This window comes from Aspergillus clavatus, genomic scaffold (genome assembly GCF_000002715.2).
Source record: "Aspergillus clavatus NRRL 1 1099423829796 genomic scaffold, whole genome shotgun sequence".
In the NCBI taxonomy this organism is placed as follows: Eukaryota; Fungi; Ascomycota; class Eurotiomycetes; order Eurotiales; family Aspergillaceae; genus Aspergillus; species Aspergillus clavatus.
Genome location: NW_001517103.1, coordinates 601,298 through 626,154, shown reverse-complemented (window position 1 = coordinate 626,154; position 24,857 = coordinate 601,298). Strand labels below are relative to the sequence as shown.

Below are 24,857 nucleotides of genomic sequence, written 5' to 3'. Positions count from 1 at the left end.
GACTAAGTTAGCGCACTTTCTGACTAGTGAGTGCTTTTGTAGGATGCAGACTAGTTGACCAAGGCGAGAAGCCCTTTTTGTAGCCTCTTAATCCAATGTTAATATAGGTATGGACTATGGAGATAAGAATTCCAATGGCATGGCCATAGAGACTGTATGTTCTTCCACATACCATAGATTCAAGATGAAAAGATTATCCATTCTCATGTTCTTCCTGGACCGTCTCTATTATTTATATAATTCGTATATGATATATCTATATTCAACACCCTTCAAATTCCATTACAGACCCTACCCGTCTCGGAGACGGCTGGTATTGAGCTTGAAGGCGCTTCTAAGCCCTCTGCCAAAGTCCCGGAGCAAGGCTCGCACCGCTTGCCATGAGACGGTAATGTAGATCATGGCATTCCAGAATCCTTGCAGAGGAAGAGAGAAACTGGAGGCACAAGTCAGCCCAAACAGATATTCGTTATGTCTTGTCAGCGCATAGACCCGGTTAGCTGACGGAGGGACCTAGGAAGACTTCAGTCATTGTGGTGGTGAAAGTGAATCGACGCACATACCCAGGTCACGAACAATGCAAAGGCAAAGAGAAGGGCATATCTCATGTATGCCCCGGATATCGAAGTGTTGTAAGAGCCGCCATCACGCGGCTGGAGCGTGCTCGTTTGATTCAAGCCAGAACTACGCTGCATTGGACTTGGCCGGATTGGAGCCATTCCAGCCTCGGGAGAGGCATGTGGCGGGGAGGGGAGAAGTAACATCGGTTGCTCGATCGGGTGGCTGGAGCCTCCGGGAAGAGGACTGGTGTGGGCTATGTCGCCGAGCTCCATGTCGCCCGATAGCTGCGTGTGACTTTCGTGGTCAAGTGGCGGGGTGATTATTTTCTGGACCGCGCGCTGGTGCTGGTACATTGACAAACCAACGCCGATATAGATGGCGAAAATAGACAGAATAACGAACCAAACCGGCCCATAGAAGGTGGCAACCTGCAGGAAGTCCCAGGGGCTGGCAATCCAGCACCAGATCTACGACATTGAATAAGCAGGCTCTCAAAGCCTTGTCGGGGGAACACTTACAACTGATTCACCATAGACTTTCCCTCGCTTCTTAGACTTAATGAATAGAAGTATGAATGCCGGGATGAATGGGAGCCCATAACAAAAGAGCCCATACTTCCACTCAAGCTGCCGGAGCCGTCGAGTGTCATATTTTTTAAAGGTGACCAGATAGACATTGAAGGCCATGGCAAGAGCCCATAAAGAATCTGCTGGCAAGAACCTGTCGTGACATCAGCCGCGCATGCCAACCAAGTCGAACAGCAAAAGACACCAACCACTGAATCACGAATGCCTGGAACTGGCATAGAGCAGCCGAACCGGTCCGTACGCTGGACTCGGCGATCAGCGTGGCCACATTTGACATGAGGTTGCCCCACGTGGCCCAGAAGATCAGACGGTTGATCGGTTTGCGAAACTGGCGCGAGCTAAGAAAGGTCGCAATCACGATCATTGATGCAACCACGGAAAGACAGGAGCACGCGCGCTCGATGGTTGACAATATACCCTGCTGATGCTCGCTCAGCTGCCCGGTAGTCGCATACATGGATATCGCGCCTCGGATGGACACTAGCCCCCCGATGATGGAGAGACGATCTGGTGCGAGTTCCCGCGGTAGTGACCATGTACACGTTTTCTAGGCGCTAGGACATGTTCCAGACTGTTGAGTCAACACATCGAAGATCGTGCATTCAATGCATTCCTGAGAACCAGATACGTGAAGAATGGGGCGTTGGCCAAGGCGCCGGACGAGTGGCACAACCCTCACCCTTTTTCTGCATAAAATGAGCGGGAAAAGAGAAAAAACAAACAGCCGCCTAGATGAAAGAGCACAGTCCGTTTGAATAGACGGAGGAGCAAAATTTCCAGATTCAGTGGTTGGTGTAATCGCGGGTGGATTAGCAGGTCGTCGAAACTGGGAAAGCAAGAATGAATGTCACGTGAGCTTGACAGGGAGTAATGAGGCCTCAGCCACCGTCTGTGCCATCGTATCCTAGAAGCTATTCAGCCATCCAAATCCGATGGTCGTGGCTGTCTGACTCTCCAAGATACCCGGTGGTTAAAGAGTGTGGCTGTCAGGAGAGAATCGAAAAGGAACAGCACCCCTGTATCTACACAACTCTCAACAAACAAGCCCAACTAATATATAGCCCGCTGCGAAACCTGCAAGGGGAGCTTCCTCAAGCTTTTCATGGCATCAAATATAGGTAAGGATGGTTCTATTGGGAGGACTCACTAGTTATCTCTCAAATAGTCAGGCAAGCGGGATAGAGATCATTGCCGCCGTAATAGTACTACGTGTCCAGTTCAATTTTCGGTGCTATATAAACCACCTTTTAACTACTTCTAGCACATACGACCATAGGGTGTGGAGAACAGGGCTTCCCGTCCGCTCAGCCGTACTTAAGCCACACGCCGGCCGGTTAGTAGTTGGGTGGGTGACCACCAGCGAATCCCGGCTGTTGTATGTTTTTGATGTCTTTTCTTTTTTGCTGCTTGGGCTGGGATAAAATGGTCGGTGTTACTCCTTCTACTGCTATACATGTCACGATAGGGGTTGAAAGGCAGCTAGCACTACAGGTATTCAATGTTTTTGCTCAAGTGATTGCCACTACTCAGCCCAGGTAACCATGTCCTATTGTTGATGGTAGCAACAATGAGCTATATTTAGACTGGGGATTACCTTGTACCTAACTTGTGTTACGATCAATTGCCTATTCACTAGATGGTGGGTGGTAGATAACTTCTACCTCCTGCCCCTTCTTCCCTTCTGCATCATCCATCCTTCATGAGAACACACAAATCACGAAAGAGCTCGGTACGCTGATGGCCAGGTCACTCCCGGCGAAGATGCACTTCTTCTCGATTGCCATGCGTGACGAGTGCCTACCGGCAAGGAATACTGGAGAAAGCTAGTAAGTACCCTGTGGGGGTCTCCATTCCTATCAAAGGATGGCCTCAATACTGACACTGTGTAGTTTATGGACATGTCCGCCTTTGAAGATATGTCCCCCATAGTGGTTCCGAAGAAGAGAAAGGCAGCAGATATACCAACGCTTCGCGCAGAGCAGAAGAGATGGGTGTATTCTACGAAACCATTAGCCAGTATGGTAGCATAGCCTTGGTCCGAACTTGGAAGGATGGCTCACCCTCATACAAACGGAAGGTTATACGGACAACTTCTTGTTTGATGCGGGGTCTAGGAGCAGCATATGCGGCAATGCTTTACTTCCTGAATACAATGAGATTGGTTCTTTTAATGAAAGACCTTAAGCAACTTGAAAGTCCAAAAGGCACTCGCAAAATCCCCCGGGACATTCTTCACATAGCTCTCACAAGTATCATAGCCCGTCTTCGCTGCACACCCAGAGCTCCTCCACGAACCAGACGCCCACGCACCGCAAAAAGTAGTATCGATGATAACACGCTGATTCCGGATATGCGAAGACATATCACAGTCCGTTCCATACCGACTCTGAAAACTGGTCGTCGGCGTACCCCACGTAGCAGGATCAGGCGCGCTCCCCAACGGTCCCGTGTCGCCACCAGGAATCTCGTTGCGAGGGAAAAACCAGATCCGCACCCATTCCGACGTCCATTCAGCGGCATACACCCCGCCGCCGTTATTGTTGAAGCCCGAGCCAAAGCTGTTCGTCCGGGGATCGTTGGCGTCGCAGCCGCCGGTGGCCTCCTGAGCGCAATCGCCCCAGCGGTCTTGCGTTGCCGTCATCGAGGCGTCGGTGCTAATGATGCACTGGCCTTGCTTGTTGCTGACGTGAAGCGACATTTGGTTATTCTGTGCGTTGTTCGCCTGTTCGATGATGTCGATTTCGCCGCTCTGGGGCCAGTCGTCGGATGCCGCGGTCATCCAGAAGGCGGGCCAGGTGCCGCAGACATCGGGCTATATACTTGTGAGCTCTATGTCGTCCCAACTGCGGTAGAACCCCTTACCATGTGAGTGATGTCAGCGACCAGAAGGATGCCCGGGTTATACGCAATGTTGCCTGTCAAGCGGACGCTCTTCCGTCCTTCGTTGCCCACTTTGTTGGTGTGGTCGACGCCGAGGTAGATGTTTCCTCCGTTGCCGATCAAGCCGTTGTCCCACGCAGAGTCGAGATTCACATAGTCGACAAGACCCTCGGTGGGGTCAGGACCCGTCCAAAAGCTGAACTTGTTGAAGAAGTCCTGGTAGTTGTTTCCGGTATAGTCATCCTTCAAGGTGTAGGCATGGACGAGAGTGGGCAATGCTAGGGCACTTGCTGCGATAAGAGAAGATATCCGAATCATGGTGCAGGTAATCCAGCAAGAATAAAGCCAATGATTGGCATCCTCGAAATGGTGAACATCCTGCCTTTTGTACTCCGTTTGTTTCACTATTGGCGCTCTCCTCAGCACTCAAGTATCATTGTGGTATAAGCATGATCAGTAAACAATGGCCAAGCTCTGGGTTCTAGATTCTCAAGTCCCATCCACATCTTTCTGTTCTTGGTCTGGCTCGTCTGTGCTGGTAGTGCTTATGGCAAATAGGGGCGAAAAATGCGCTGGCTGAAGATTCCCCTTCAGGCAATTGATTTCCGAGAGTCATGAGTTTACGACTTATGTAGATAACTCAATTGGGAATATGGATGCTATGCTGGGGCTCAATAGTATATCCGTCGGACGATCTGATCCTGATATGTGACCATGCAATGCGTGCTTATCCCTGGGCCCTGCATTCAAGCCCCCTGAAACGAATTATGCTGTCAGTTCAAAACAGGATTAAACCAATGTATGTATAAGCAATTGTTGGATTATATCCAGGGTTTCGCATGGTCACTACACCGTTCAGTGGAGGGTTACGGTGTTTATGCCTCAATGAGCCTTTGAGATATGTATACGAAGTATTGTGCCTGGAATGATAGAGCAGCTACGAAATGAGCGTATTGCATTTGTACATACGACCTGTACTCGGTGAGATAGCTCTATTTTGCGGACAATACCACTATCCAGAAGCTTCAGCGTGTGCTCATATCTTGATGACTATCCTTTCCTATCCTATCCTATACCTACTATACTATATCCCCTCCGTCAACTTCTTAGCATCCAATCATACGAGATCTGCCGGTGCCCTCCACAGGAACCCAGTCTTTTGACTCTTTTCCTCGACGCAGTGGAAACTCCGAATCAATCGGGACTCCACCCCCGGAATTTTGCCCGAAATCTGGGGAAGTCGCTTCTATGATCTATCCCATTCCTCTATCGCTCAGTCCTAGGTCCACCAGCGCATTGACTTCCTTGTCAGTTTCCTTATACTCCATTGAGGTGCTACTTAGATCCCAAATGCTGATCCCTCTTCCGTATGCTCTCCTTCCGGCGGGAGGGAGACCGTCAATCAACGAAGCCCGTCATCTTTAAAATGAGCCCGTTGCCCCAATGCTTTTGGTGTACATTCCCCCACTCATGATATTCATCGAGGCTTACAAGACAGTGCTTCCGATCTGATCTATCTAACATGGGCAACGAACCGGTTGTCCCCACCGACAATGATCTCAGAAACTTCAGCCCCGGCAACCCTGGAGTTCTCGAACTTATCCACTATGCGCAGGAGAGCGATGCTGCCGATCGCCGTCTAACGATACGGCAAGCGTTTTTGAAATACAAAAAGGCGGTTTTCTGGGCCATGTTCTTGTCCACCAGCTTGATCATGGAGGGATATGATCTGGTTATCGTGGGTATCTTCGTCGCCACTGGTGAGACAACGTTAATCTCTTTCAATAGATCACCTCCTTCTACGGCCAATCCCAGTTCATCGAGCGATTCGGCGTCTTTTCAGCCAAAACGGGAACCAAAGTGATTCCAGCAGCATGGCAATCGGGTCTGTCCAACTCCTCCATAGTCGGCCAACTCGCCGGTCTCCTCGTCAATGCCTACAGCCAGGACCGCTTCGGCTGTCGCCCCACGATGATGTTCTTTATGCTCTGGATGGCGGTGATGATCTTTATCCCGGTCTTTGCACCCTCCCTGCCCGTTCTGGCCTGGGGAGAGGCCATGTGTGGCATCTCTTGGGGAGTCTTCCAGGTACTATTCGGTTTCCATATTTGGGACGAGGTATACTCAACACGTGGCAGACTCTTTCGACGGCCTACGCGTCCGAGGTCGTCCCCACCGTTCTCCGACCGTATGTCACGGCATATGTGTGCATGTGCTGGGGCGCAGGAATTCTCCTCTCGTCTGGCGTCGTCCGAGCCGTAGCCGGTATCGAAGGTGATCTGGGCTGGCGACTACCCTTTCTTCTGCAATGGGTCTGGCCGCTTCCTCTATGTGTCGGCGCATACTTTGCCCCCGAGTCCCCCTGGAATGCCGTCCGACGAGGTAAGGTTGACCAAGCGAGAAAGAGCCTGCTGCGCCTGCGACAGGATACACCGGATAGGGAGCGGGAAGTCGACGCCACTCTGGCATATATCAGGCACACAACGCAACTGGAACAGTCGGAAACGGCTAATGCCAACTTCCTCGAATGTTTCAAGGGGACTAATCTGCGGCGGACGGAAATTGTGAGTACCACAGCCGCATGCTGCGCTGGATGGTTTTTTCCCTAATCGTCTGGCTTAGAACTGCGTCGTCTGGGCTGCTCAGATCCTCTGCGGTAATGCCATCCTCGGTTACTCCGTCGTTTTCCTCGAAGCCGCTGGGTTCAACGAACTGCAGGCGTTCGATCTGAACATCTCCCTGTCCGCCTGCTACATCATCGGTGGCATTATCTGCTGGCTTCTTTTCCCTCATCTCGGCCGCGCAACCATCTACATGAGCGGCATGGCCTTCATGTTCGTGTGCCTGGTCACCATTGGCGGACTGGGCTGGTCCAACGGCAAAGATGCGCAGCTGGCAATCGGGATCTTGCTCGTCATCTCAACCCTGTGCAATATGATCACGGTCGGACCGGCCTGCTACCCGATCGTGGCAGAAACACCGTCCGGCCGGCTGCGCTACAAGACGATTGTGATCGGGCGGTTTGTGTATAATCTCACGGGGATATTCAACAATTCGCTGACACCTCGCATGATCGCTGCGTCGTGTATGTTCTCCGCTTTCCCCTCTCTATCTATTCGATATCAAACGGATAAAACTAACGCTATACGGCGATAGCATGGAACTGGGGCGCTAAGACCGCCCTCTTCTACGCCGCGACGAATCTGCTGTGCAACATCTGGTGCTGGTTTCGTCTCCCGGAGACCAAAGACCGTACGTTTGGAGAGATCGATTTGCTCTTCCACCATCGCGTGCCGGCGAGGAAGTTCAAGTATACAAAAGTTGATCGTGTGTCCCCCATCCCTCCCTTGCCGATCTGTCGTGTGTTTCTAATTAAGGGTAGAATTTGCCAATCAGCGAGAGTTTGTCATCAAGAGCGAGGATGGAGACGTCCCGACTTCTGAGCATATTGCCTGAGACCGACCCCTCTTCTAGCCTGTCCACTGTTGTTATGAAGAGGAGACACGTGTTCCTACATGCAGATGGTCTGTAAGAGAGTCTAGGCAATGGTCTTCACACGAGTATATAGTTGTATAGTGCTTCTGATCCGTTTGGTATATGAGATGATGACCTGCTACTGAGCTTCTATCCCTCGAAAACTAACGATTGATTACTGAGGAACTTGGCATTCACTTGCTGTTTACACTATCTAGCAGTGTCACTAATCCAGTCTCTGGATTCTTTCCTCATTCTATGCTGAAGAATGTGCTCGATTGCAGGTATCCCTAGTCTGTAGTGGGCAATATGCAATTGAGATTTATATTTACCCATGCTTGCAATGCCACTAGAGGGTCACAAGCCCCCTCCATGTCCTGTGGCGCTTCCCACCATCGAGGGGTCTGCGAGCGCTGTATAAATTTAATGAAGCATTGACTCTGCATACGGCAGGATTTATACCCTACTCTGAAGCGGGGCAGTCGATAACAGAACAGCCCGTAGATCATTGAATCATCGTCTTCCACTCCTTATGGCTCTATGCAGGAAATTCATGCATTATGGTAATGTGCAAATGCCGGTCCTAATGACTCGGCATGACTCTCCGTGGTCTGCAGGGATAGCACTCCTCCAATATGGTGTGCAACCTGCAGCGCAACCTCCGCAGCGTTTCATGCCTGGGAAAGGAATGCGTGCAGGCGTCATAATGTTACACCTGCGTGAGCGTGCAGCAATGTCTGCAGCACCACTGATTCAGTGCTAATGTCACTGGAGTCGTGAGCGTCTTGTACTCTGCTCGAAGTGTTATAAAGCGAGCGGGAAGTTTCCCAGATGTCGGTCATGACCCCAAGTATCGTGCTGTGCTCCTCGATCTCATAGTCAAGATGTTCCTCGCTCTGGGGACCGCACTCGCATTGTATCTTGGGTATATACTCGCATCAGCTATAAGGAACATCTACTTCCACCCACTCCGCGACATCCCCGGCCCCAAATCATGGATCGCCTTCCCCCTCCTCCAGCATCTCTCCGCCATCCGGGGACGACTCGACCTCGACATGCACCACTGGCACATCAAGTACGGCGCGGCAGTCCGGTTCGACCCGACCTCCGTCTCCTTCATCACCGCAGACGCCTGGCGTGATATCTACGGCCACGGCCACAAGCAGCTTCCCAAAGTTCTCAACTCCGGCAGCAACACCCAGGACATCATCAGCGCGAACGATGCGGATCACACGCGTCACCGCAAGGCGCTCGCACATGCTTTCTCGGCCAAGGGGCTGCAGGCCCAGGAGCCCATTGTCACCGGGTATGTGGACCAACTGATCGCGCGGCTGAGGGACGTCGCCGCATCTGGACTGCCAGCAGACATGGTCAAGTGGTATACCCTGACGACGTTCGATCTGATCGGTGACCTGGCCTTCGGGGAGCCGTTTGGGGGGCTCGAGAGCTCGGAGTATCACCGCTGGGTAGCGGCGGTGTTTGGCTTTATACGGGTGATCCCGTTCCTCAAGGGGATGGATGAGTATTCCGTGTTGTTCCGGGTGATATTGAGTTTCCTGCCGCGGTCGTTTCTGCAGATGCGCACGGACCAGGTGGAGCATACGAAGCGGACGGTGCAGAAACGGCTGCGGACGCGGCGCCATGATCGCAGCGACTTTATGGACTCGATGCTTCGGCATCGCGGTGATAAAGACGGGCTGAGTGAGGAGGAGCTCGTGGCGAATGCGAACATTCTGATTATTGCTGGCAGCGAGACCACGGCGACGCTGCTGTCGGGAGTCACGTACTGGCTGCTCCAGACACCGGCCGCAATGGAGAGGGTCACTAGGGAGGTCCGAACCACGTTCGCCTCCGAGGCAGAGATCACGTTCAACAATGTCACGGCTCAGCTGCCGTACATGCTCGCATGTATCAGCGAGGCCTTTCGACTGTATCCTCCGGTGCCTGGCGGTCTCCAGCGATGGACTGAAACCCCCACCCGCATCTCCGGGTACGAGATCCCAGGGCGGGTAAGTGTTTTTTTTTTTTTTTCTCTGAGCATCAAAGCGTCAAATCGACATCCCACTGACTCGTCCAGACTAAGGTATCCGTCCATCAGGCCGGCGCATACTGGTCCTCGCGCAACTTCCACCAACCGGACAGTTTCATCCCCGACCGCTGGCTGCCAGAAGCCAAGGACGACCCGGCGTCGTCGTTCTTCTCCGACCAGCGCGACGTGCTGCAGCCCTTTTCAGTTGGCCCGCGGAACTGCATCGGGAAGAATCTGGCGTATACCGAGATGCGGGTGATTCTAGCGCGGGTGCTCTATAACTTCGATCTGCAGCTCTGCGAGGAGAGCCGCGACTGGAAGGACCAGAAGACGTTTGTTTTGTGGGAGAAGAAGCCGTTGATGTGCAGACTTACTGCGAGGAGGGAGTAGCGTTGAGCGTAGGAGCCATCAATTTGTATTTGTTTGAAGTCTTTGGCAGTCATAGTCGTGTCACGCAAGTAGCTGGGTAACTCCTCAAAAGTCCGGTTTGGGCTGTCGATCAAGGGCTTTTCGCCGATCCTCCGGGTCAGATTAACCCCCTCCTGTTGAAATATATCTTGTCTCACAGTGAACGCTCGCGTGGGTGTACGATGTCGGCTCCCCGGTATGGCACTGATTGGTGGATAGCGATGGCCCGATGCTCTCTCGTCGCACGAGATGTTAGAGTAACCATTCAACGATGGGATTCATGAAGTGCATGTGTGGACTGTACCCCACACGGGACAGAATGTACTATGGGTAGGTGAATTGATGAACATTCAATCGAGAGACTGCGCACAATCAGTGCGAATCGAAGAGAATTGGCGGGACCTGCGAGACATTCCATCTCAGTAAGCTCCTCCGTCGAGGGTCAAACATCCATAGGAGGATCAACACTCACCAAGCCGGATGGAAGTGGGAGTAATGCATGGCCACGTGGCGTTCCCAGCTTACATTTTTGGGTAGGGAATAGAATGAACAAAATGAATCTGGCGTCTGTAGTCTATGTGACAGGATGAGCAGGAGACCAACAATCATCAAGAGCTACTGGGTTGTACCATGGTAGCCTCGTATGAACCAGGCACTGGAGAGTTCGTGGTCAAGCCACAACTAATATCCAGATATTACACTTAGGGGGGGTCAAATTTTATCGGAGACTGGCAGTTGAGAGCTGCATTTACCAGGACGTGCTAGGCTCGCTCCTACAGCTCTGTTGTACTTGGTAGGGTGTGGAAGGCTTCCAAGCGAACTAGCTTCAGTCCTTGACTAACAGGCTTCAAAAAAGCCTTCCGAAATGCTCATGGCTAATCCTTACAGGATTGCCCCCTTGTTTACCCTCTCCCGCTACTCAAGGCTGCATACGGTGAGCTCCTATATTTCCATCTTCTCCGGTTCGGCCTGCGCGCCACAAATGATGAACCAAGTCTGGACGACAGGCCTGAGCCCAAGGCGCGTTTTCAGGGGGTACCGATGAACGAAAGCACCGATGCTCTCAACAAACCATTGCTCTGCTAATCACCTGAGTGGTGCGGTGAGGACCCAGGCATTGGATGCGGTTGAGAAGTGAAACCCGCATTGCCTATGGGAGAAGTGGCAAGAAACAGCAACCAGCCCGGCCGAACATGGGGGAATGGGGGCCGTAGGTGGAGAGGAAAAGGCCATGATTCAGCTTGTTATCCTAGGAGAGTATGTTCCAGCCAGTCGTTCTACCGTGCGGTTGAAGGACGTGATCGCGATGCTAACCCTGTGCGGATCTTGTGTGACTGGAAGACGCTACCATTGGGCTAAGAGCAAAGTTGGGCTACTCATATTGTGATCACGGCCGTGCAAGTAATAGTCACCCCCCCCTAATGTTGCATCGAGTCAATGTCTCACTGTTCATTATGATTGGAGGCTGCTCTCTTGATCTTGGCGTGTGAGTCAGTAAAAACCGGCAAAAACATGGCGACTTGCCACAAAGTAACACCTTTCGACCGCATGATATTCAAAATACGCAATTTCGCCTCTTTTGTCTTAAGTAGAATGTATCCAGTCACCAGTAATCATGAATTCCTGACTGTTGGCGACTTTGAGGCCTGCTAGATTGCCACCATGTCCCAGCCAGTTACTGGTAAAATCCCACGGAAATGGAACCGGCTGTTGGCAGCAGCTCACAGGCTACAGAGACTGGACAGGCTAATAATCAAGGCAATCCACTCATCCTCTCGCCTAAATCTAGATAGATTTTTGCTTCGCTGCCCTTGTTTTAGTGTTGTCACGGGTTCCCGGCTGTTGGCGTGACTCGACTCGGGCCAGACACCTGGAGACTGGAGAGAAACACTGGGGGAATGGAGACTGTGGCCCGAGAAAACCCAGTCAACCCATCCGATCATGCACCCCGGATATGAGCCAATATCCCAGTGTGCACTCCAGTCGCGGGTCCCCGGGTGGAGGCGCAAAGGCGTGCGCTGAGAACCCTAATTGAGCGCTGGAATAAACCCGGGGTTGCTACCCCGTACCCGATATGGAAATAATTGATCCGTTTGAGTGACCTGTTAGTCGTTTGATACGGTATCTATACCTGATCATTCGATATCATGGCGTGAGGGCAATGGTGTTGCTTGGGATTTGCCTTCAGCTAGACGGCGGCCCGTTGCTTATGGACGAAGAGCACCGAATGATACGACGATGCCAGAGTCAGTGTAGACAGGCTACTGAGGCAATACTATTGTACATTAGGCATTTATCAGCTAGGAGGGTCTAGTGGCGTCGACTGGCTTTGAATGGCGTTAGCTACTGTATGTAGATGCCTCGTGTCTGTCTGTCTGTCTGTCTGTCTGTCTGTCTAGGGCTGAGATTTCGTGGTTTTTGGACACAGGCGGTATTTCCCTGCATTGAGTCATGTACCATTCCAATGCGCTAATTGGATGATTCATTAGCCTGTCCCCAAGAAAGAGACGAAAATCAACTTGAATCTCAGAGGTTCAGAATCGCTTATACACAGTAAACAGACTCGCATTTTCATTGGACCAGGAATTCCATGCAGAAAACAGATTCGATACGGAATTGTCAGCATAGAGGCTGTAGCCACATGTCAGAATCCGGAATACTGCAGGGAAACAGCAGCCTATCTATGGCAAGAGAAAAAGACACACGGGAATACCCTCGGCTGATGGCGGGCTCTGGATAAAAGCAAAGCCCAGGGCAGGGTAAACCAGCCCAGCATGCCACTCAGCTGCGAATGCGGGGGAGCTAGGCGTTCGACTAGCCCGGCTAGGGCTTAGACGGGGTCCAGTTTATCCTGAAGATCCGATCTTTTACCCGGAAATGAAATGCGTGGGTGGAGAGGGACTAACTAGTCGCTAGTGAGCAGTTGATTCTGCGGAGTCTGGGGACTGGGGACTGGGGAAGAATCGGAAATGCTGTAGAGGATCGATCATGTTCGGTTCGAACTAACCTGTCCACTGTCTATCTAGATAGAAGTTGAAAATTATTCGATAGATAGTTACTGAGTGCTATCTTTGATTTCCCCCAGCTATCACCAAGGTCTGACTCGGTAACGAAGTCAACGACAAGTCCGGCCCGTTCAGCCGGGGCCTGAGTAAAGACAAGAAAAAGCCAAGAATTCTGGCCGCTGGAATACCGTGATTAATTTGTCTTGTCCATGTGGTCACTTCGCTTGCAGACTAGCTTGTCTTTCCCAGCCCTCGTCTGGCTAGACTGGCTTGCTTGTCTTTATCCTGTTCGCCTCTGCTCTCTCCAGACTAGCTCCTCCGGCTCAATTGGAGCAATCATGCGCTCGGATGGCGTCTGGGATCATGGTCCTGAGTCCTACCTGACGGTCTTACGGGCTGTCACGGCCTTTTCCTGTGCATGGCTTTGTCCCAAGCTTTGACCAAGTCGGGTCAAGCCCAAACGCGTGCTCCATCTCCCAAAGTTTCTCCAGTCCTTCCCCAGATTGACTGCTGGCCAAAGCTATAATATACAGCTTCTGCCCCGTCATCTGTCCCTCTCTCTCTCTCTCTCTCTCTCGATCACTCCTCCCCAGATCGTCCTAGAGGTGCATCACATTCCACCTTCTACCTCTCTCACAATGGTTCAGATCGCCGGTATGGGCGCCAAGGGCGCAGAGGCCGATGGGCAGACTGAGTCCCCCCAGTTCGAGAAGGTCAACTGGAAGAAGGAGCCTCATCTGCGCAAGCTGTACCTAATGTCCGCCGGCCTGATGGTCGCTTCGGCCACCACCGGTTACGACGGTATGCTGGTCAACACCTCACAGATGATGGACAGCTGGAACAAGTTCCTGTCCCCCAAGGTTGAGCAGGAGAACTGGCTCGGTCTGCTGGTCAACATGTTCAACATCGGTTCCATCATCAGTTTCTTCATCACGTATGTATTCCCGCTAAGGAGGCTCGAAAGCGAGAGGACACCGAGCTAATGGATGGTGCAGTCCCTACATTGCGGATCGCTGGGGTCGTCGGACTGCCATCATCATTGGATGTCTCTTCATGGTTGTCGGTGGTGTGGTCGGTACTGCTTCCAACGGTTACAACATGTATATCGCCGGTCGTTTCATCCTCGGTTTCGGCAACTCTCTCGCCCAGATGTGTTCCCCTTTGCTACTGGTGGAGATTGTGCACCCTCAGCACCGTGGCCCCGTCACCACCATCTACAACTGTCTCTGGAACGTCGGCGCTCTGGTCGTCTCCGTCATCGGCTGGGGTACCTCTTATGTCTCCAACGACTGGTCGTGGCGGTCCATCACTCTGCTGCAGATTATCCCCTCCGTTATCCAGCTGTGCTGCATCTGGTGTAAGTTTTCTTTTCCCTGTCATTCTCCGGTTGTGCCATTCTGGAGACTAAACGTCGCTGTTCCCCAGGGATCCCCGAGTCTCCACGTTATCTGATCAACAACGACCGCAATGAGGAAGCCCTCAACATTCTCACCAAGTGGCACGGCGGTGGCGACGTCAATAACACCGTCGTGCAGTTTGAATACCGCGAGATCAAGGAGACCATCCGTCTGGAGAACGAGGCCGGTTCCGACAGCAGCTACCTCGACTTCTTCCGCACCAAGGGCAACCTCTGGCGTCTGGCCATCATCATGTCTCTCGGTATCATCTCGCAGTACTCCGGTAACGCTCTGTTCTCCAACTACATGAACCAGATCTACGAGGGTGCCGGTATCACGAGTCAGAACCAGAAGCTCGGCCTCAGCACCGGCAAGACCATCCTGGATATCATCGTCACCGTCGCCGCCGCCATGCAGGTCGATCGTTACGGCCGTCGTCCTCTCTTCCTCATCTCCATCTCCGGCATGGTCCTCTCGTTCATCTGCTGGACCATCACCGGCGCCGTCTACGAGAACTCCAACAGTACCAACACCGGCTCCGGCTACGCCCAGCTCGTCTTCATCTGGCTCTTCGGTGTCTCGTACGATGTCGGTTTCTCCGGTCTCCTGATCGCCTACGCCCTCGAGGTCCTCCCCTTCAAGCTCCGCGCCAAGGGTATGATGATCATGAACATCACTGTCCAGGCCATCCTCGCCATCAGCAACCAGACCAACATGGTCGCCTGGAAGAACCTGCCCCACCACTGGAACTTCATGCTGTTCTACACCCTGTGGGATTTCTGCGAACTAATCTTCGTCTACTTCATGTACCCCGAGACCAAGGGCAACACCCTCGAGGAGGTTGCTCACATCTTCGACGGCGAGCAGGCCGTCGCCCACATCGATCTGCACCAGGTCGAGAAGGAGATTCAGGCCGAGGCCACGTACCACGAGACGGTGACTGGCAAGTCTGCTGCGTAGGTTTAATGGGATCGGGAACGTATTTATACCTTATGTTGATGTGGTGTTATCTGTTTTGGTTTATATGAAACTAGCTTCTTAACAATGAAGTTTTAATCTCTCTCTCTTCCTCATTATTCTTTTCCTCCCTTCCTATCCATCCCAACAATCATGCTTAATGCGCGAATCGGAAATCCAGCCTTTTACTCCCCGTATCCTTGCTGTGGTGCACATAGTCCTGTCGCTCCTGTTCCTCTCGTTAGCACCCTCCACCGTTCCCATCCGGGAAACAGAAACAATAAATGGCACTCACCTCCTCCGTCATCCCAGCCCACACCCGATCCCGATGTCGATTCCGGAGCACATAGTACGCCTTTGTCGCCCCAAACAACACCACCGCCAGCAAATTCAGCGCCAGCAACACCGAGTTGCCCCGCCGGTACGCCGGCTTATCATCCGTCCTGTACACATTATTTCCGATAATGCTGCCGAGCTGTACACACACTGCCGAAGGTCAGCACCCTCCCCAAATCCAGCGTCCCCCCCTCCCCCCCAACAGACCGAGGCAGAGTGGACGTACTGTTATAGATCGCCGCCGACACCGACCTCGTCGCCACATTATTCGCATTCTTCGACGTCCAGCCGACCAGGATCGCGTGGCAGTACGGATAGCACAGCATGACCGTGACGACCGCGTAGGTGCCCCAGGGGCTTGTCATCGTGCCGGACCAGAAGCGCAGGGCTATGACGCAGGGGAGGGTCCAGATGCTTTGGAGGCTGGCGACGAAGGTGCGTTCGTTGAGGTAGGTGCTGAGGCGGGTGAGGGCGAGGAGCATGATGATGTGGCCGACGCTGGCGGGGATGGTGAGGAGGTTTGTTGTGAACTGTTGTATACGGTTAGCTGGGGGGATGTGAGTGCTTGGGGGGGGTAAAGGGAGGCGCGCGACGTACAGTGCTAAAGCCGAGGCCACGGAGCGTGAGGGTGATGTATGAGGAGACGGGAACGATGGGGGTGAAGATGATCAGGCCGAGGAGGTAGATGGGCCAGAGGTCGTAGTCGCAGAGGGTGTTCCAGAGGATGCGCGGGGTGATGGGTTGGCGGTTATGCATGTCGCCTGTGTTTCGTCACTCAGGAGGTCATTCAAATAGGTAGGGAGAAGGGGTATAATACCCTTTGAGGGATCATCGCGGAGGACTCGGTTCACCACGATGCGGACCTCGCGATCGGTGAACCAGCCCTTGGGTCGGAACCATTTCTTCGTGTCGACGGCTGACGCGGGCATCTTGAAGAAGGAGGTGAGGCCGACAAGGAGCGTGATGAGACCTTCGATGAGGAAGAGCCATCTAGAAATGTGCGCGTCAGTTATGATCTACAGACTTGGGGTCACAGAAGAACTACCTCCATCCAGCCCAGCCGAGTACGCCGCGCATATGGAGCAGGCCAAATGCCATGAAGGATGTGATAATCGTCGTAACAGAAAGAGCAGTCCAAAAGATACTGAGGAGGTTAGTAGGGCAAATTGATATCCACGGGTGAGAGTGCTACCTTAAGCGAGTAGGGAGCTCACGCCCGGTATAGAAATACGAGAGCCAGAGCACAATGTCAGGGATGAACCCCCCCTGTTGTATTATATTAGCATCGATCACGCTGTCGAGTAAGGTTGCATACCTCTAGAATACCCAACAGCGCACGAGTAGCAAGGAACGAACTCTTTCCAGTCAGAGCGCACTGCGCCGCCGCGACAATGGACCACAGGGTCATCTGGATGGGAATCCAGCGGTCCGGTCCGAGCTTCTTCGAGATAAGCTGGGAGGGCAATTCAGCGAGGAGGAAAGAGACATAAAAGACTGTGTTGCCCGTGTTGTAGTCTAGTAGTGTCAGCATGGCATCCATATATCACGACTGGTAATCACTCACCATTCGTGGTCAGATTGAGGTCATCCAGCAGGTTATCCGAGACGGCTTGCACGAGGTTTCCTCGGTCAACCTGCAGTCCAAAGAACATCACACACTATAGCGATCAGCACATATCCTATATCCAATGGAATCGAACATACCGCCCATAGACAAACATGCCAGTCCAGCTTGCGCACCAGCTTCTTCTCCTCCTCTGGCGTCCAGGTCATGCTGGGATCGAACACATGGCGGCATTCGTACTGCGCCTTCTCGTAGAGCAGTCTATATCGCTCCGCCACTTCGGGATCGGCAAAGGGGTTGTTTACGTGGGAGCCTATAGACTCTTCATAGGGCTGCGAGTCCACCTGTGCGCCCTTTTTGAGGGAGGTTTCGCTCAGCGGTGGTTCAGTATAGGACTGTCTCGAGGATTCCTCGACCAGTTTCTGGGTTACTGCCTTGTCGGTAGCCATTTTGATTGTACTATCGAGTTCTTTCTATCACTACTGGGCATTTTGATGTATATTTATGCCTGATGCGATGGTTTTGGCACGTCATTTGTGCTGGATGTCGCGTAGACTATCGCCATCTACACTTGTCCATCACCATGCCGTAGTCGGTATTCTCTGAGAGTATCATGGCCAGTCATATCGGACAAAAATAGACAATGAAATAATGCCAAGTAGGCTCATGTGACATATTGTCAGCCAGAACGTCGTCGCAAGAGATATGCCATTGATCTTGTAGATTCTCTCGTTGCTTATGATGACGTTTGATGGAAACCCTCTTGGACGGAGTACGTCCGAAGCAATTGAGCTGGTAACTGGCAAAGGAAACTCTGCGACAGCGAGATTTTCTTTCTTAAGGCATAGAATATCAATCATTCCTGTCCTTATTCTTTCGAAAAGGCTCAATTCCACTGTCAAGTGTCAAATGTCAGGTGTCAATGGCATCATCCCGCGGGGTTCATTGGCGTGACAGGAACGCGATATGGTGAAATTGGATAAACCTCCAACATCATGACTCTTGGCGACCCCTCTTTATCTCGAATAGAGACTTCCACGAATAGCTGTTAATGGGTTTAAATGCTTGAAATGGCGTGGCCAGGGGCAGAGGTGTCGGCATTCGTGGTGCTGTCGAAGTAAGCGTATAAGCTTCATCTTCCTGACATGTCTCCAGGGAGGAAAGTCAGGCATATTACCATTTGTGTCCGTACTAGTACTAGATGTGGAGATATGTTAGATAGATAGAGGGTCACTGCATACATCCAAGCACTTTCCTGGTGTCATACTGTCACGGTAGACTGATGGGCGATTGGACGGGTCAGGGCCGCACCAGCCGTAAACATCACAGCGGCGCTGCTCCTTATGAGGACAACTAGCAGAGTTAGTTCGAAAAGCCATCAAGGGACGACAGGTTTGTCCGGTCATACTGAGAAGCATCCATCCCATAAGATAATGTGCCAAAGTTTCTCCAAAGTCCAGCCAATTCCGTAGCTGTCTTGTCGGGCCGTCTTTGCGATATCAGCAACGGATGAGGAAGTTGACAAGGCTTCTTTTGTTCTTGACTGGGTGGGAATCAGCTCCAATACATCTTTGCCTGTCTGCCAAATAATACACTGAAATCACACTTGTTCCCCTGTTTTGAGTGCCAACTGGGCTGGAATGGCCCCTGATAGGCAGGGTGTGTATTCTCCTTCTCGGTTCTTTGGCTTGGGCCTTGATCGAACGAAGAAACCAACTTTCCCTGTTGAGCTCCATACCCCAGGACATCGTTAGGGCGCAACCACCGTACTTCATGGACCTACAATATTTTGCAGCTTCTTGGAATAGTTCTTAGATCTCAGAATGATTTCTTCAATCTTATGCTCCTAACCAGTCTGTCGATCATGACTTTTCTGATATCCAAGAGAGAGATTTTCCCCGGCAAAAAAATGTATACAGTACGGTATGTAAGTCTATCGGGCATGATTTTATATGAACACTTTGGGACCTCGACAAATGCTGGCCGGTATCATGCCAACGACAGCTGCATCGTCTGGTGGAACTTCAGCATTTCACCCGCTGAGGCCGAATTTCTTCGGAATTTCCTCCTCGGTGAATCTCCTCGTCTTAGTCTGCAGCATGGCCGCGCGCTCTTCCAGCGACATCGGGATCTGGTCTCCCATTGGCACCAAGCATCGGGCCAGATGCACATAGTCCTTCCGGATGAGACGGTAGGTAATCATCAAATAGTCAATGTTACGAAAGACGAGCGCATGCTCGCTGGCGTAGCGATCCTTCTGCTTGAGAAAGGCCACGGGGTGCTCCCGCCAGTGACGGCGGGGGTTCAGATGGTGCGAGGTGTGGTAGCCGTCATTGAAGCAGAACCGGTTACTCTAGGTAGTTGTTACTATTTTCGATCGGAAAGTCTCACAGAGAAGGGCTCATACCGGAACATCAATCAGGGTGATACTCGACCGGAAGTCCGAGTTGGGGTCTGTCTCATCGACAAAGGCATGTTGTCCCCAGTTCCCGATCATCAATCCCAGTCTGAGCAGGGCCAGTGGTAGGATAAAGACGAAGAGGGTCGCGCGGGGGTCCACAAAGCGATACATGGCGTAGATGAAGAGATAGTTGCCGATCTCCCAGAAACCTGCCTTGAGTCCGTGGACAAACTGGCCCTTCTGGAAGAAATAGCGCGGCAGTTCGAACCATACAAAGAAGACAAACCGGCCCACGTAGCAGAGGAAGTCGGAGAGTTCATCGCGCTGGTAACGCACCGTCGAAGAGAGATCGCCGGGCCCATTGCCCTCGACGTGATGATGCTTGACATGATGGTAGTAATAAGAGTTCCAGGTGTGGCCCATGAGCGGGTTGGTGATATACGGAAACAGTGAGTCAAACAGCCAGAAGGGCCGGGCGAGGATGCCGCCCATGTGGATGTGCTGGTGCATCATGAGGGTGTAGCTGCCGACATAGTACGACTGCATGACCCAATGCAGCACGCCATGGAGCCAGGTAAAGTGTTGATAGAGATAGAAGGCACTGGGGACCGAGGTGCCGAAGTACAAGAGAAGGTGAGTTAACATCACGACGTCGGTTTCCACCCGAACGACTCGCCGGCCCAGGCGAATATACGGTTGGAGCAGCCATTGGGTGAGGATTGACGGAAGTTTGGTCTGGAGAACGGGAGTGTCCCACGTCATGGTCACGGTGGGTTCAAAGTCTACATGCTGAGGATTGTTGAAGGCTTCTAGCTGGTCTGTGACGGTCTTGGAGGGCGATGATGGGATCTTTTCAGAGGCGCTCGGCGGATCAGCCGGCTTCGGGTCGGGAGACCGCTGAGACTGTGGTGTCTGGACATCGGACAGCAGCGTGTGCAGCACCAGAAGATCCGGACGGGTCAGGTCCGGAGCGATGTAGCTATCGGGTTGCATTTTGTCGGTCGGGTCCATATCATTGAATAGATTGACCGATCGTTAGATAAATAAATAATAATGATTGATGGAAGAAATCCGAGGATCCGGAGGAAATAAAAAGGAGAGCGGCCGGTGGGGCGCCGTGAGGATCCCCAGCAGAGCTTGTCTGCGGTGGTTAGCAGTTACGCAGTAGTAGCTTCTAGACAGTTGAATCTAGTCTGATGATCTCTCTCATTTGATCGCCTTATGAGAGGGGAATAGACCAAGAGAATGGTCGATCGACGCTGAAACTGTGCTTTTGACTCAATGTTCGAGGTTTGAAAACATCCAACAGAATGAGTCAGCAAGACGAGACCAATCCGGCCATCCAGCCTCAGAGTGGATTAGAGTCCCTATAAGTATAGATATAAATAAAAATATATAAATATAGTGGATTTGCAGACTCTTATATCTATGCTGCTTTTCATTCTAATATCCAAATCTATGGGCTGGTGCAGTTCTCATCCTTGAGACACAGAGACACTGGTCTGGTCTGTCTCCTGTCTATCACTTTGGACATTGGGCAGACTATTTTAGGCGCTGTCTCTGGAAATTCCCCTGAAGTGGATGACATTGGACATTTGAAACAAGCCTATCACAGGTGGTCTTTCTTTTGGTTAATGCATCCATTTATTCTCATCGTTGTCATTGGCCGATCAATATCCCGAGGGTTCATTCAGGGGTTGCCAGTTGACAGTTTCCCTCGATCTTCTGAACAATATGTCTCATCACCAGGAGATCCGGGGAGAAATAACAAAATCGAGTTACTACTAGTAAGCAAAGGATCAACGTACTCTGAAACTAAACATTAAAAGCATTGGCTGGAGATCTTGGTGGGGTTGGAATTCCCCAGTCAATGCTCATCTCCTGACACTTGTTCAACATATATATATCCTCACAGAGCTCCTCAAATATAGATAGAGACAATCCTGAGAAAAGACCTCAGTTGCCATTTCTACAAGTACCAGTGGAGCGTCCTTGTCCGATATCGAGGTGAAGAGTAACATTCGGCCAAGTCATGCCCAATTGAACGGCCTCGATGTCTTATGACCTCCAGACTCTAGTAATCTCGCTTGGAGAGGACGAGGATCCAGACATATCCCGAAATGGACACCGTATCCAGACAGGATCCGGGAGGCTGAGATACGTTCTTTGCCTGTTGGTTGAGTTAAATTGTTAATATAAAAGCCAACTGGACCTCCCTGCGCTAGCGCCCTTCAGGCACGGAAAACGGTCGGCAGTTGCACTGCAGAAAGTGATGAGATGAGGCATTTTGTTTTCTCTAGTTTTGTCACCAAGTCTGGAGCCGGCACAAACTTAACATCATGAGAGGAGGCCGCTTGAGGACCGCGACCCCCAGCTACACACACCCAACGGCAACAAATCCCAGAGTTTATGGACTTGATCCATCTTTTCGTGGCTGAAGCTATTCAGATACATCATGGGTGTTTCATACAGACAGCCTACTCCCCTGGGATGCGTAGTGTCTGGCAAGCCGGGCCGTAGAACCGGCGACTGCAGAACCGCGTCGTCGGCAATTATGCCCTAGGAAACCTGGAGATATCCCTGACCCCCTGTATGCTCTGCAAGAGACTTAGACAGGCTGACGGCACTGAAGAAGCGGGGAAGGGATCAAGCTAAGCATCGAAAGGGCTGCCAGAAACTCTCCTCCGCGTCTGTGGTGAGCACAAGGTTAATATGGTTAATTTGGTTCAATCTGGCTACCCCACAAATGGCAGCCAGCGGGATGCCCTGCTGTGGCTGCACACAAGAACCGTGATTGGCACTGTCATCGGGTAAAAGCAGGAACGGAACTGTTTCAGCAGGAAATGAACAAGGAGTCCTGGTTGAAGTAAGTGAAGAAGAAGAATTGGAAATGCCGATGAAGCCATTGCCTGTTTGGGGATATTGGCCACCACAATACCACACTGGGATGAGTTAGACTGGCACGGCTGGGTCATTGAGTGATGCGCGCTTCGGCTTTGCTTCTCCGGATTCTGGATTGAGGCGAAATGACCTCAATTCACGACAGGTGACTATTGGTTCCCCGGACTCTGGAGCCCATTTCCCTCTTCGGAAAACCAGGGAGCGCTGCCGTCAAAAGTATGAAGGAGGAAAGATATAAAAGGCCTCGTCTCGCTTCGTTGTGGTTGATTGTCTTTGTTCTATCCTCATCCAGTCATCCCCTTGCGAGTCTCTCGTCGATATACATACTCCGGCAAGATGAAGAACTTCGCCCCTTCTCTCGCGCTGTCGCTGCTGCTGCCTACCGTGCAGGCCCAGCAGACGATGTGGGGACAGTGTATGTCTTCTCCGGATAGGAAAATCACCCCTCTTGCTAGTATACGGGGACTGACCTCTTTCTAGGTGGTGGTGCCGGTTGGTCCGGGGCGACCGACTGTGTCGCTGGCGGTGTCTGCAGCACTCAGAATGCTTGTATGTTCCGTCACTGTGACTTGCCTTCTCATTTCAAGATTATTGAGACTGATGATGATTCAGACTACGCCCAGTGTCTCCCCGGAGCCACGACTGCGACAACTCTGTCCACCACCTCCAAGGGCACCACCACGACCACCACGAGCTCCACCACGAGCACCGGCGGAGGTTCTTCCAGCACCACCACTAAGACCTCGACTTCGGCCGGCCCTACCGTCACTGGCAGCCCCTCCGGCAATCCCTTCAGCGGATACCAGCAATATGCCAACCCCTACTACTCATCCGAGGTCCACACCCTGGCCATTCCCTCCATGACTGGCGCCCTTGCCGTCAAGGCCAGCGCTGTCGCTGATGTTCCTTCTTTCGTCTGGCTGTATGTCCCTGATTCCTCCGCATATCTTGACCAGGGATGAAAATCTGATGAGCGTTAGTGATGTTGCCGCCAAGGTGCCCACCATGGGAACCTACCTCGAGAACATCCGGGCTAAGAACAAGGCCGGCGCCAACCCTCCCGTTGCCGGTATCTTCGTTGTCTATGATCTGCCTGACCGTGATTGCGCTGCTCTGGCCAGTAACGGCGAGTATGCCATCGCCGACGGTGGTATTGCCAAGTACAAGGCGTACATCGATGCCATCCGCGCTCAGCTGCTGAAGTACCCTGATGTGCACACCATCCTGGTTATTGGTACGCCGTCCAATTCTTGTTTCTTTACAGTTTCCAGGACACTCGTCTGACATTACATAGAACCCGACAGCTTGGCCAACCTGATCACCAACATCAACGTTGCCAAATGCTCTGGCGCCAAGGATGCCTATCTCGAGTGCATCAACTACGCTCTGAAGCAGCTCAACCTTCCCAACGTCGCCATGTACATTGATGCCGGCCACGGTGGCTGGCTCGGCTGGGACGCCAACATCGGCCCTGCCGCCGAGATGTACGCCAAGGTCTACAAGGACGCCGATGCCCCCGCCGCCCTCCGTGGTCTTGCCGTCAACGTCGCCAACTACAACGCCTGGACCATCGATACCTGCCCCTCGTACACCCAGGGCAACAAGAACTGCGATGAGAAGCGCTACATCCACGCCCTGTATCCCTTGCTCAAGGCCGCTGGCTGGGACGCCCGCTTCATCATGGATACTGGTAAGCGAGACAGGCCATTTCCCCCCCCCCCCCCCCCCTCTTCTCTGCGTGGTGGACCTCTCACTAACCGATCGGGGAATCAGGCCGCAATGGTGTCCAGCCTACCAAGCAGCAGGCTCAGGGGGACTGGTGCAATGTGATCGGCACTGGCTTCGGTATCCGTCCTTCCTCTGAGACCGGCGATGATCTCCTCGATGCCTTCGTCTGGGTCAAGCCCGGCGCGGAGAGCGACGGTACCTCTGACACCACTGCCGCCCGCTATGACGCTCACTGCGGCTACACCGATGCTCTCAAGCCTGCTCCTGAGGCTGGCCAGTGGTTCCAGGCTTACTTTGAGCAGCTCCTGACCAACGCAAACCCTGCTTTCTAAGTGAGTTGCGGGGGTGGGACGTGGTGGATAAGGTCAACTGTTTGACTAGATGCAATCTGTGATAATAAGCATTCTTTCTCACTGTGTGTCTCTGAGTGACCAAAATGACATAATAATAGTTGTATAATGAAGAGACTTGAAATAATCATCTTAGGATTGCTAGACAATCAATTCGACACAAACTCGCCTTGTAACTATTATCGGCCAGTATGATACCTGAGAGAATGTAAATAATGTATGTCATCATGCACCTAGTCCGTCTATTTTTACCTTTTAGTCTTCATCCCTCTTTGTCTT

General features: G+C 52.1%; 8 protein-coding genes across 8 annotated transcripts, besides 5 other annotated features; 4 read left to right on the top strand and 4 right to left on the bottom strand.

The window, feature by feature from the left end:
* Positions 1-291: 291 nt before the first annotated feature.
* On the bottom strand, positions 292-1,605 carry gprL (G protein coupled receptor family protein; the record flags this gene model as incomplete). Its single annotated transcript, XM_001273723.1, has 4 exons — positions 292-513; positions 564-1,028; positions 1,080-1,281; positions 1,337-1,605. 4 exons carry the CDS (start codon positions 1,603-1,605, stop codon positions 292-294), a joined length of 1,158 nt encoding a protein of 385 aa, XP_001273724.1.
* A 1,710-nt stretch (positions 1,606-3,315) lies between these two features.
* On the bottom strand, positions 3,316-4,346 carry ACLA_062620 (glycoside hydrolase family 16 protein; the record flags this gene model as incomplete). The annotated part of the gene is made up of 2 exons (XM_001273722.1): positions 3,316-3,960; positions 4,011-4,346. The coding sequence occupies 2 exons, from the start codon at positions 4,344-4,346 to the stop codon at positions 3,316-3,318; spliced, it is 981 nt and encodes a 326-aa protein (XP_001273723.1).
* Positions 4,347-5,078: 732 nt separating this feature from the next.
* Positions 5,079-5,102: a microsatellite.
* A 448-nt stretch (positions 5,103-5,550) lies between these two features.
* On the top strand, positions 5,551-7,484 carry ACLA_062610 (putative MFS alpha-glucoside transporter; the record flags this gene model as incomplete). Its single annotated transcript, XM_001273721.1, has 6 exons — positions 5,551-5,766; positions 5,817-6,116; positions 6,167-6,592; positions 6,651-7,113; positions 7,185-7,355; positions 7,411-7,484. The coding sequence occupies 6 exons, from the start codon at positions 5,551-5,553 to the stop codon at positions 7,482-7,484; spliced, it is 1,650 nt and encodes a 549-aa protein (XP_001273722.1).
* Positions 7,485-8,208: 724 nt separating this feature from the next.
* Positions 8,209-9,921, top strand: ACLA_062600 (putative sterigmatocystin biosynthesis cytochrome P450 monooxygenase; the record flags this gene model as incomplete). The annotated part of the gene is made up of 3 exons (XM_001273720.1): positions 8,209-8,237; positions 8,260-9,511; positions 9,580-9,921. The coding sequence occupies 3 exons, from the start codon at positions 8,209-8,211 to the stop codon at positions 9,919-9,921; spliced, it is 1,623 nt and encodes a 540-aa protein (XP_001273721.1).
* Positions 9,922-12,303: 2,382 nt separating this feature from the next.
* Positions 12,304-12,336: a microsatellite.
* Positions 12,305-12,336: a microsatellite.
* A 1,155-nt stretch (positions 12,337-13,491) lies between these two features.
* Positions 13,492-13,521: a microsatellite.
* A 61-nt stretch (positions 13,522-13,582) lies between these two features.
* On the top strand, positions 13,583-15,301 carry ACLA_062590 (putative MFS hexose transporter; the record flags this gene model as incomplete). The annotated part of the gene is made up of 3 exons (XM_001273719.1): positions 13,583-13,878; positions 13,940-14,301; positions 14,370-15,301. The coding sequence occupies 3 exons, from the start codon at positions 13,583-13,585 to the stop codon at positions 15,299-15,301; spliced, it is 1,590 nt and encodes a 529-aa protein (XP_001273720.1).
* A 154-nt stretch (positions 15,302-15,455) lies between these two features.
* On the bottom strand, positions 15,456-17,647 carry ACLA_062580 (putative MFS transporter; the record flags this gene model as incomplete). Its single annotated transcript, XM_001273718.1, has 10 exons — positions 15,456-15,527; positions 15,594-15,784; positions 15,861-16,164; positions 16,232-16,395; positions 16,452-16,624; positions 16,680-16,778; positions 16,827-16,900; positions 16,950-17,149; positions 17,199-17,292; positions 17,339-17,647. The coding sequence occupies 10 exons, from the start codon at positions 17,645-17,647 to the stop codon at positions 15,456-15,458; spliced, it is 1,680 nt and encodes a 559-aa protein (XP_001273719.1).
* A 1,583-nt stretch (positions 17,648-19,230) lies between these two features.
* Positions 19,231-20,592, bottom strand: ACLA_062570 (uncharacterized protein; the record flags this gene model as incomplete). Its single annotated transcript, XM_001273717.1, has 2 exons — positions 19,231-19,551; positions 19,606-20,592. The coding sequence occupies 2 exons, from the start codon at positions 20,590-20,592 to the stop codon at positions 19,231-19,233; spliced, it is 1,308 nt and encodes a 435-aa protein (XP_001273718.1).
* A 2,244-nt stretch (positions 20,593-22,836) lies between these two features.
* cbhC (putative cellobiohydrolase) lies at positions 22,837-24,560 on the top strand (the record flags this gene model as incomplete). The annotated part of the gene is made up of 6 exons (XM_001273716.1): positions 22,837-22,915; positions 22,981-23,049; positions 23,113-23,422; positions 23,481-23,734; positions 23,795-24,190; positions 24,274-24,560. 6 exons carry the CDS (start codon positions 22,837-22,839, stop codon positions 24,558-24,560), a joined length of 1,395 nt encoding a protein of 464 aa, XP_001273717.1.
* Positions 23,158-23,210: a microsatellite.
* Positions 24,561-24,857: the final 297 nt, after the last annotated feature.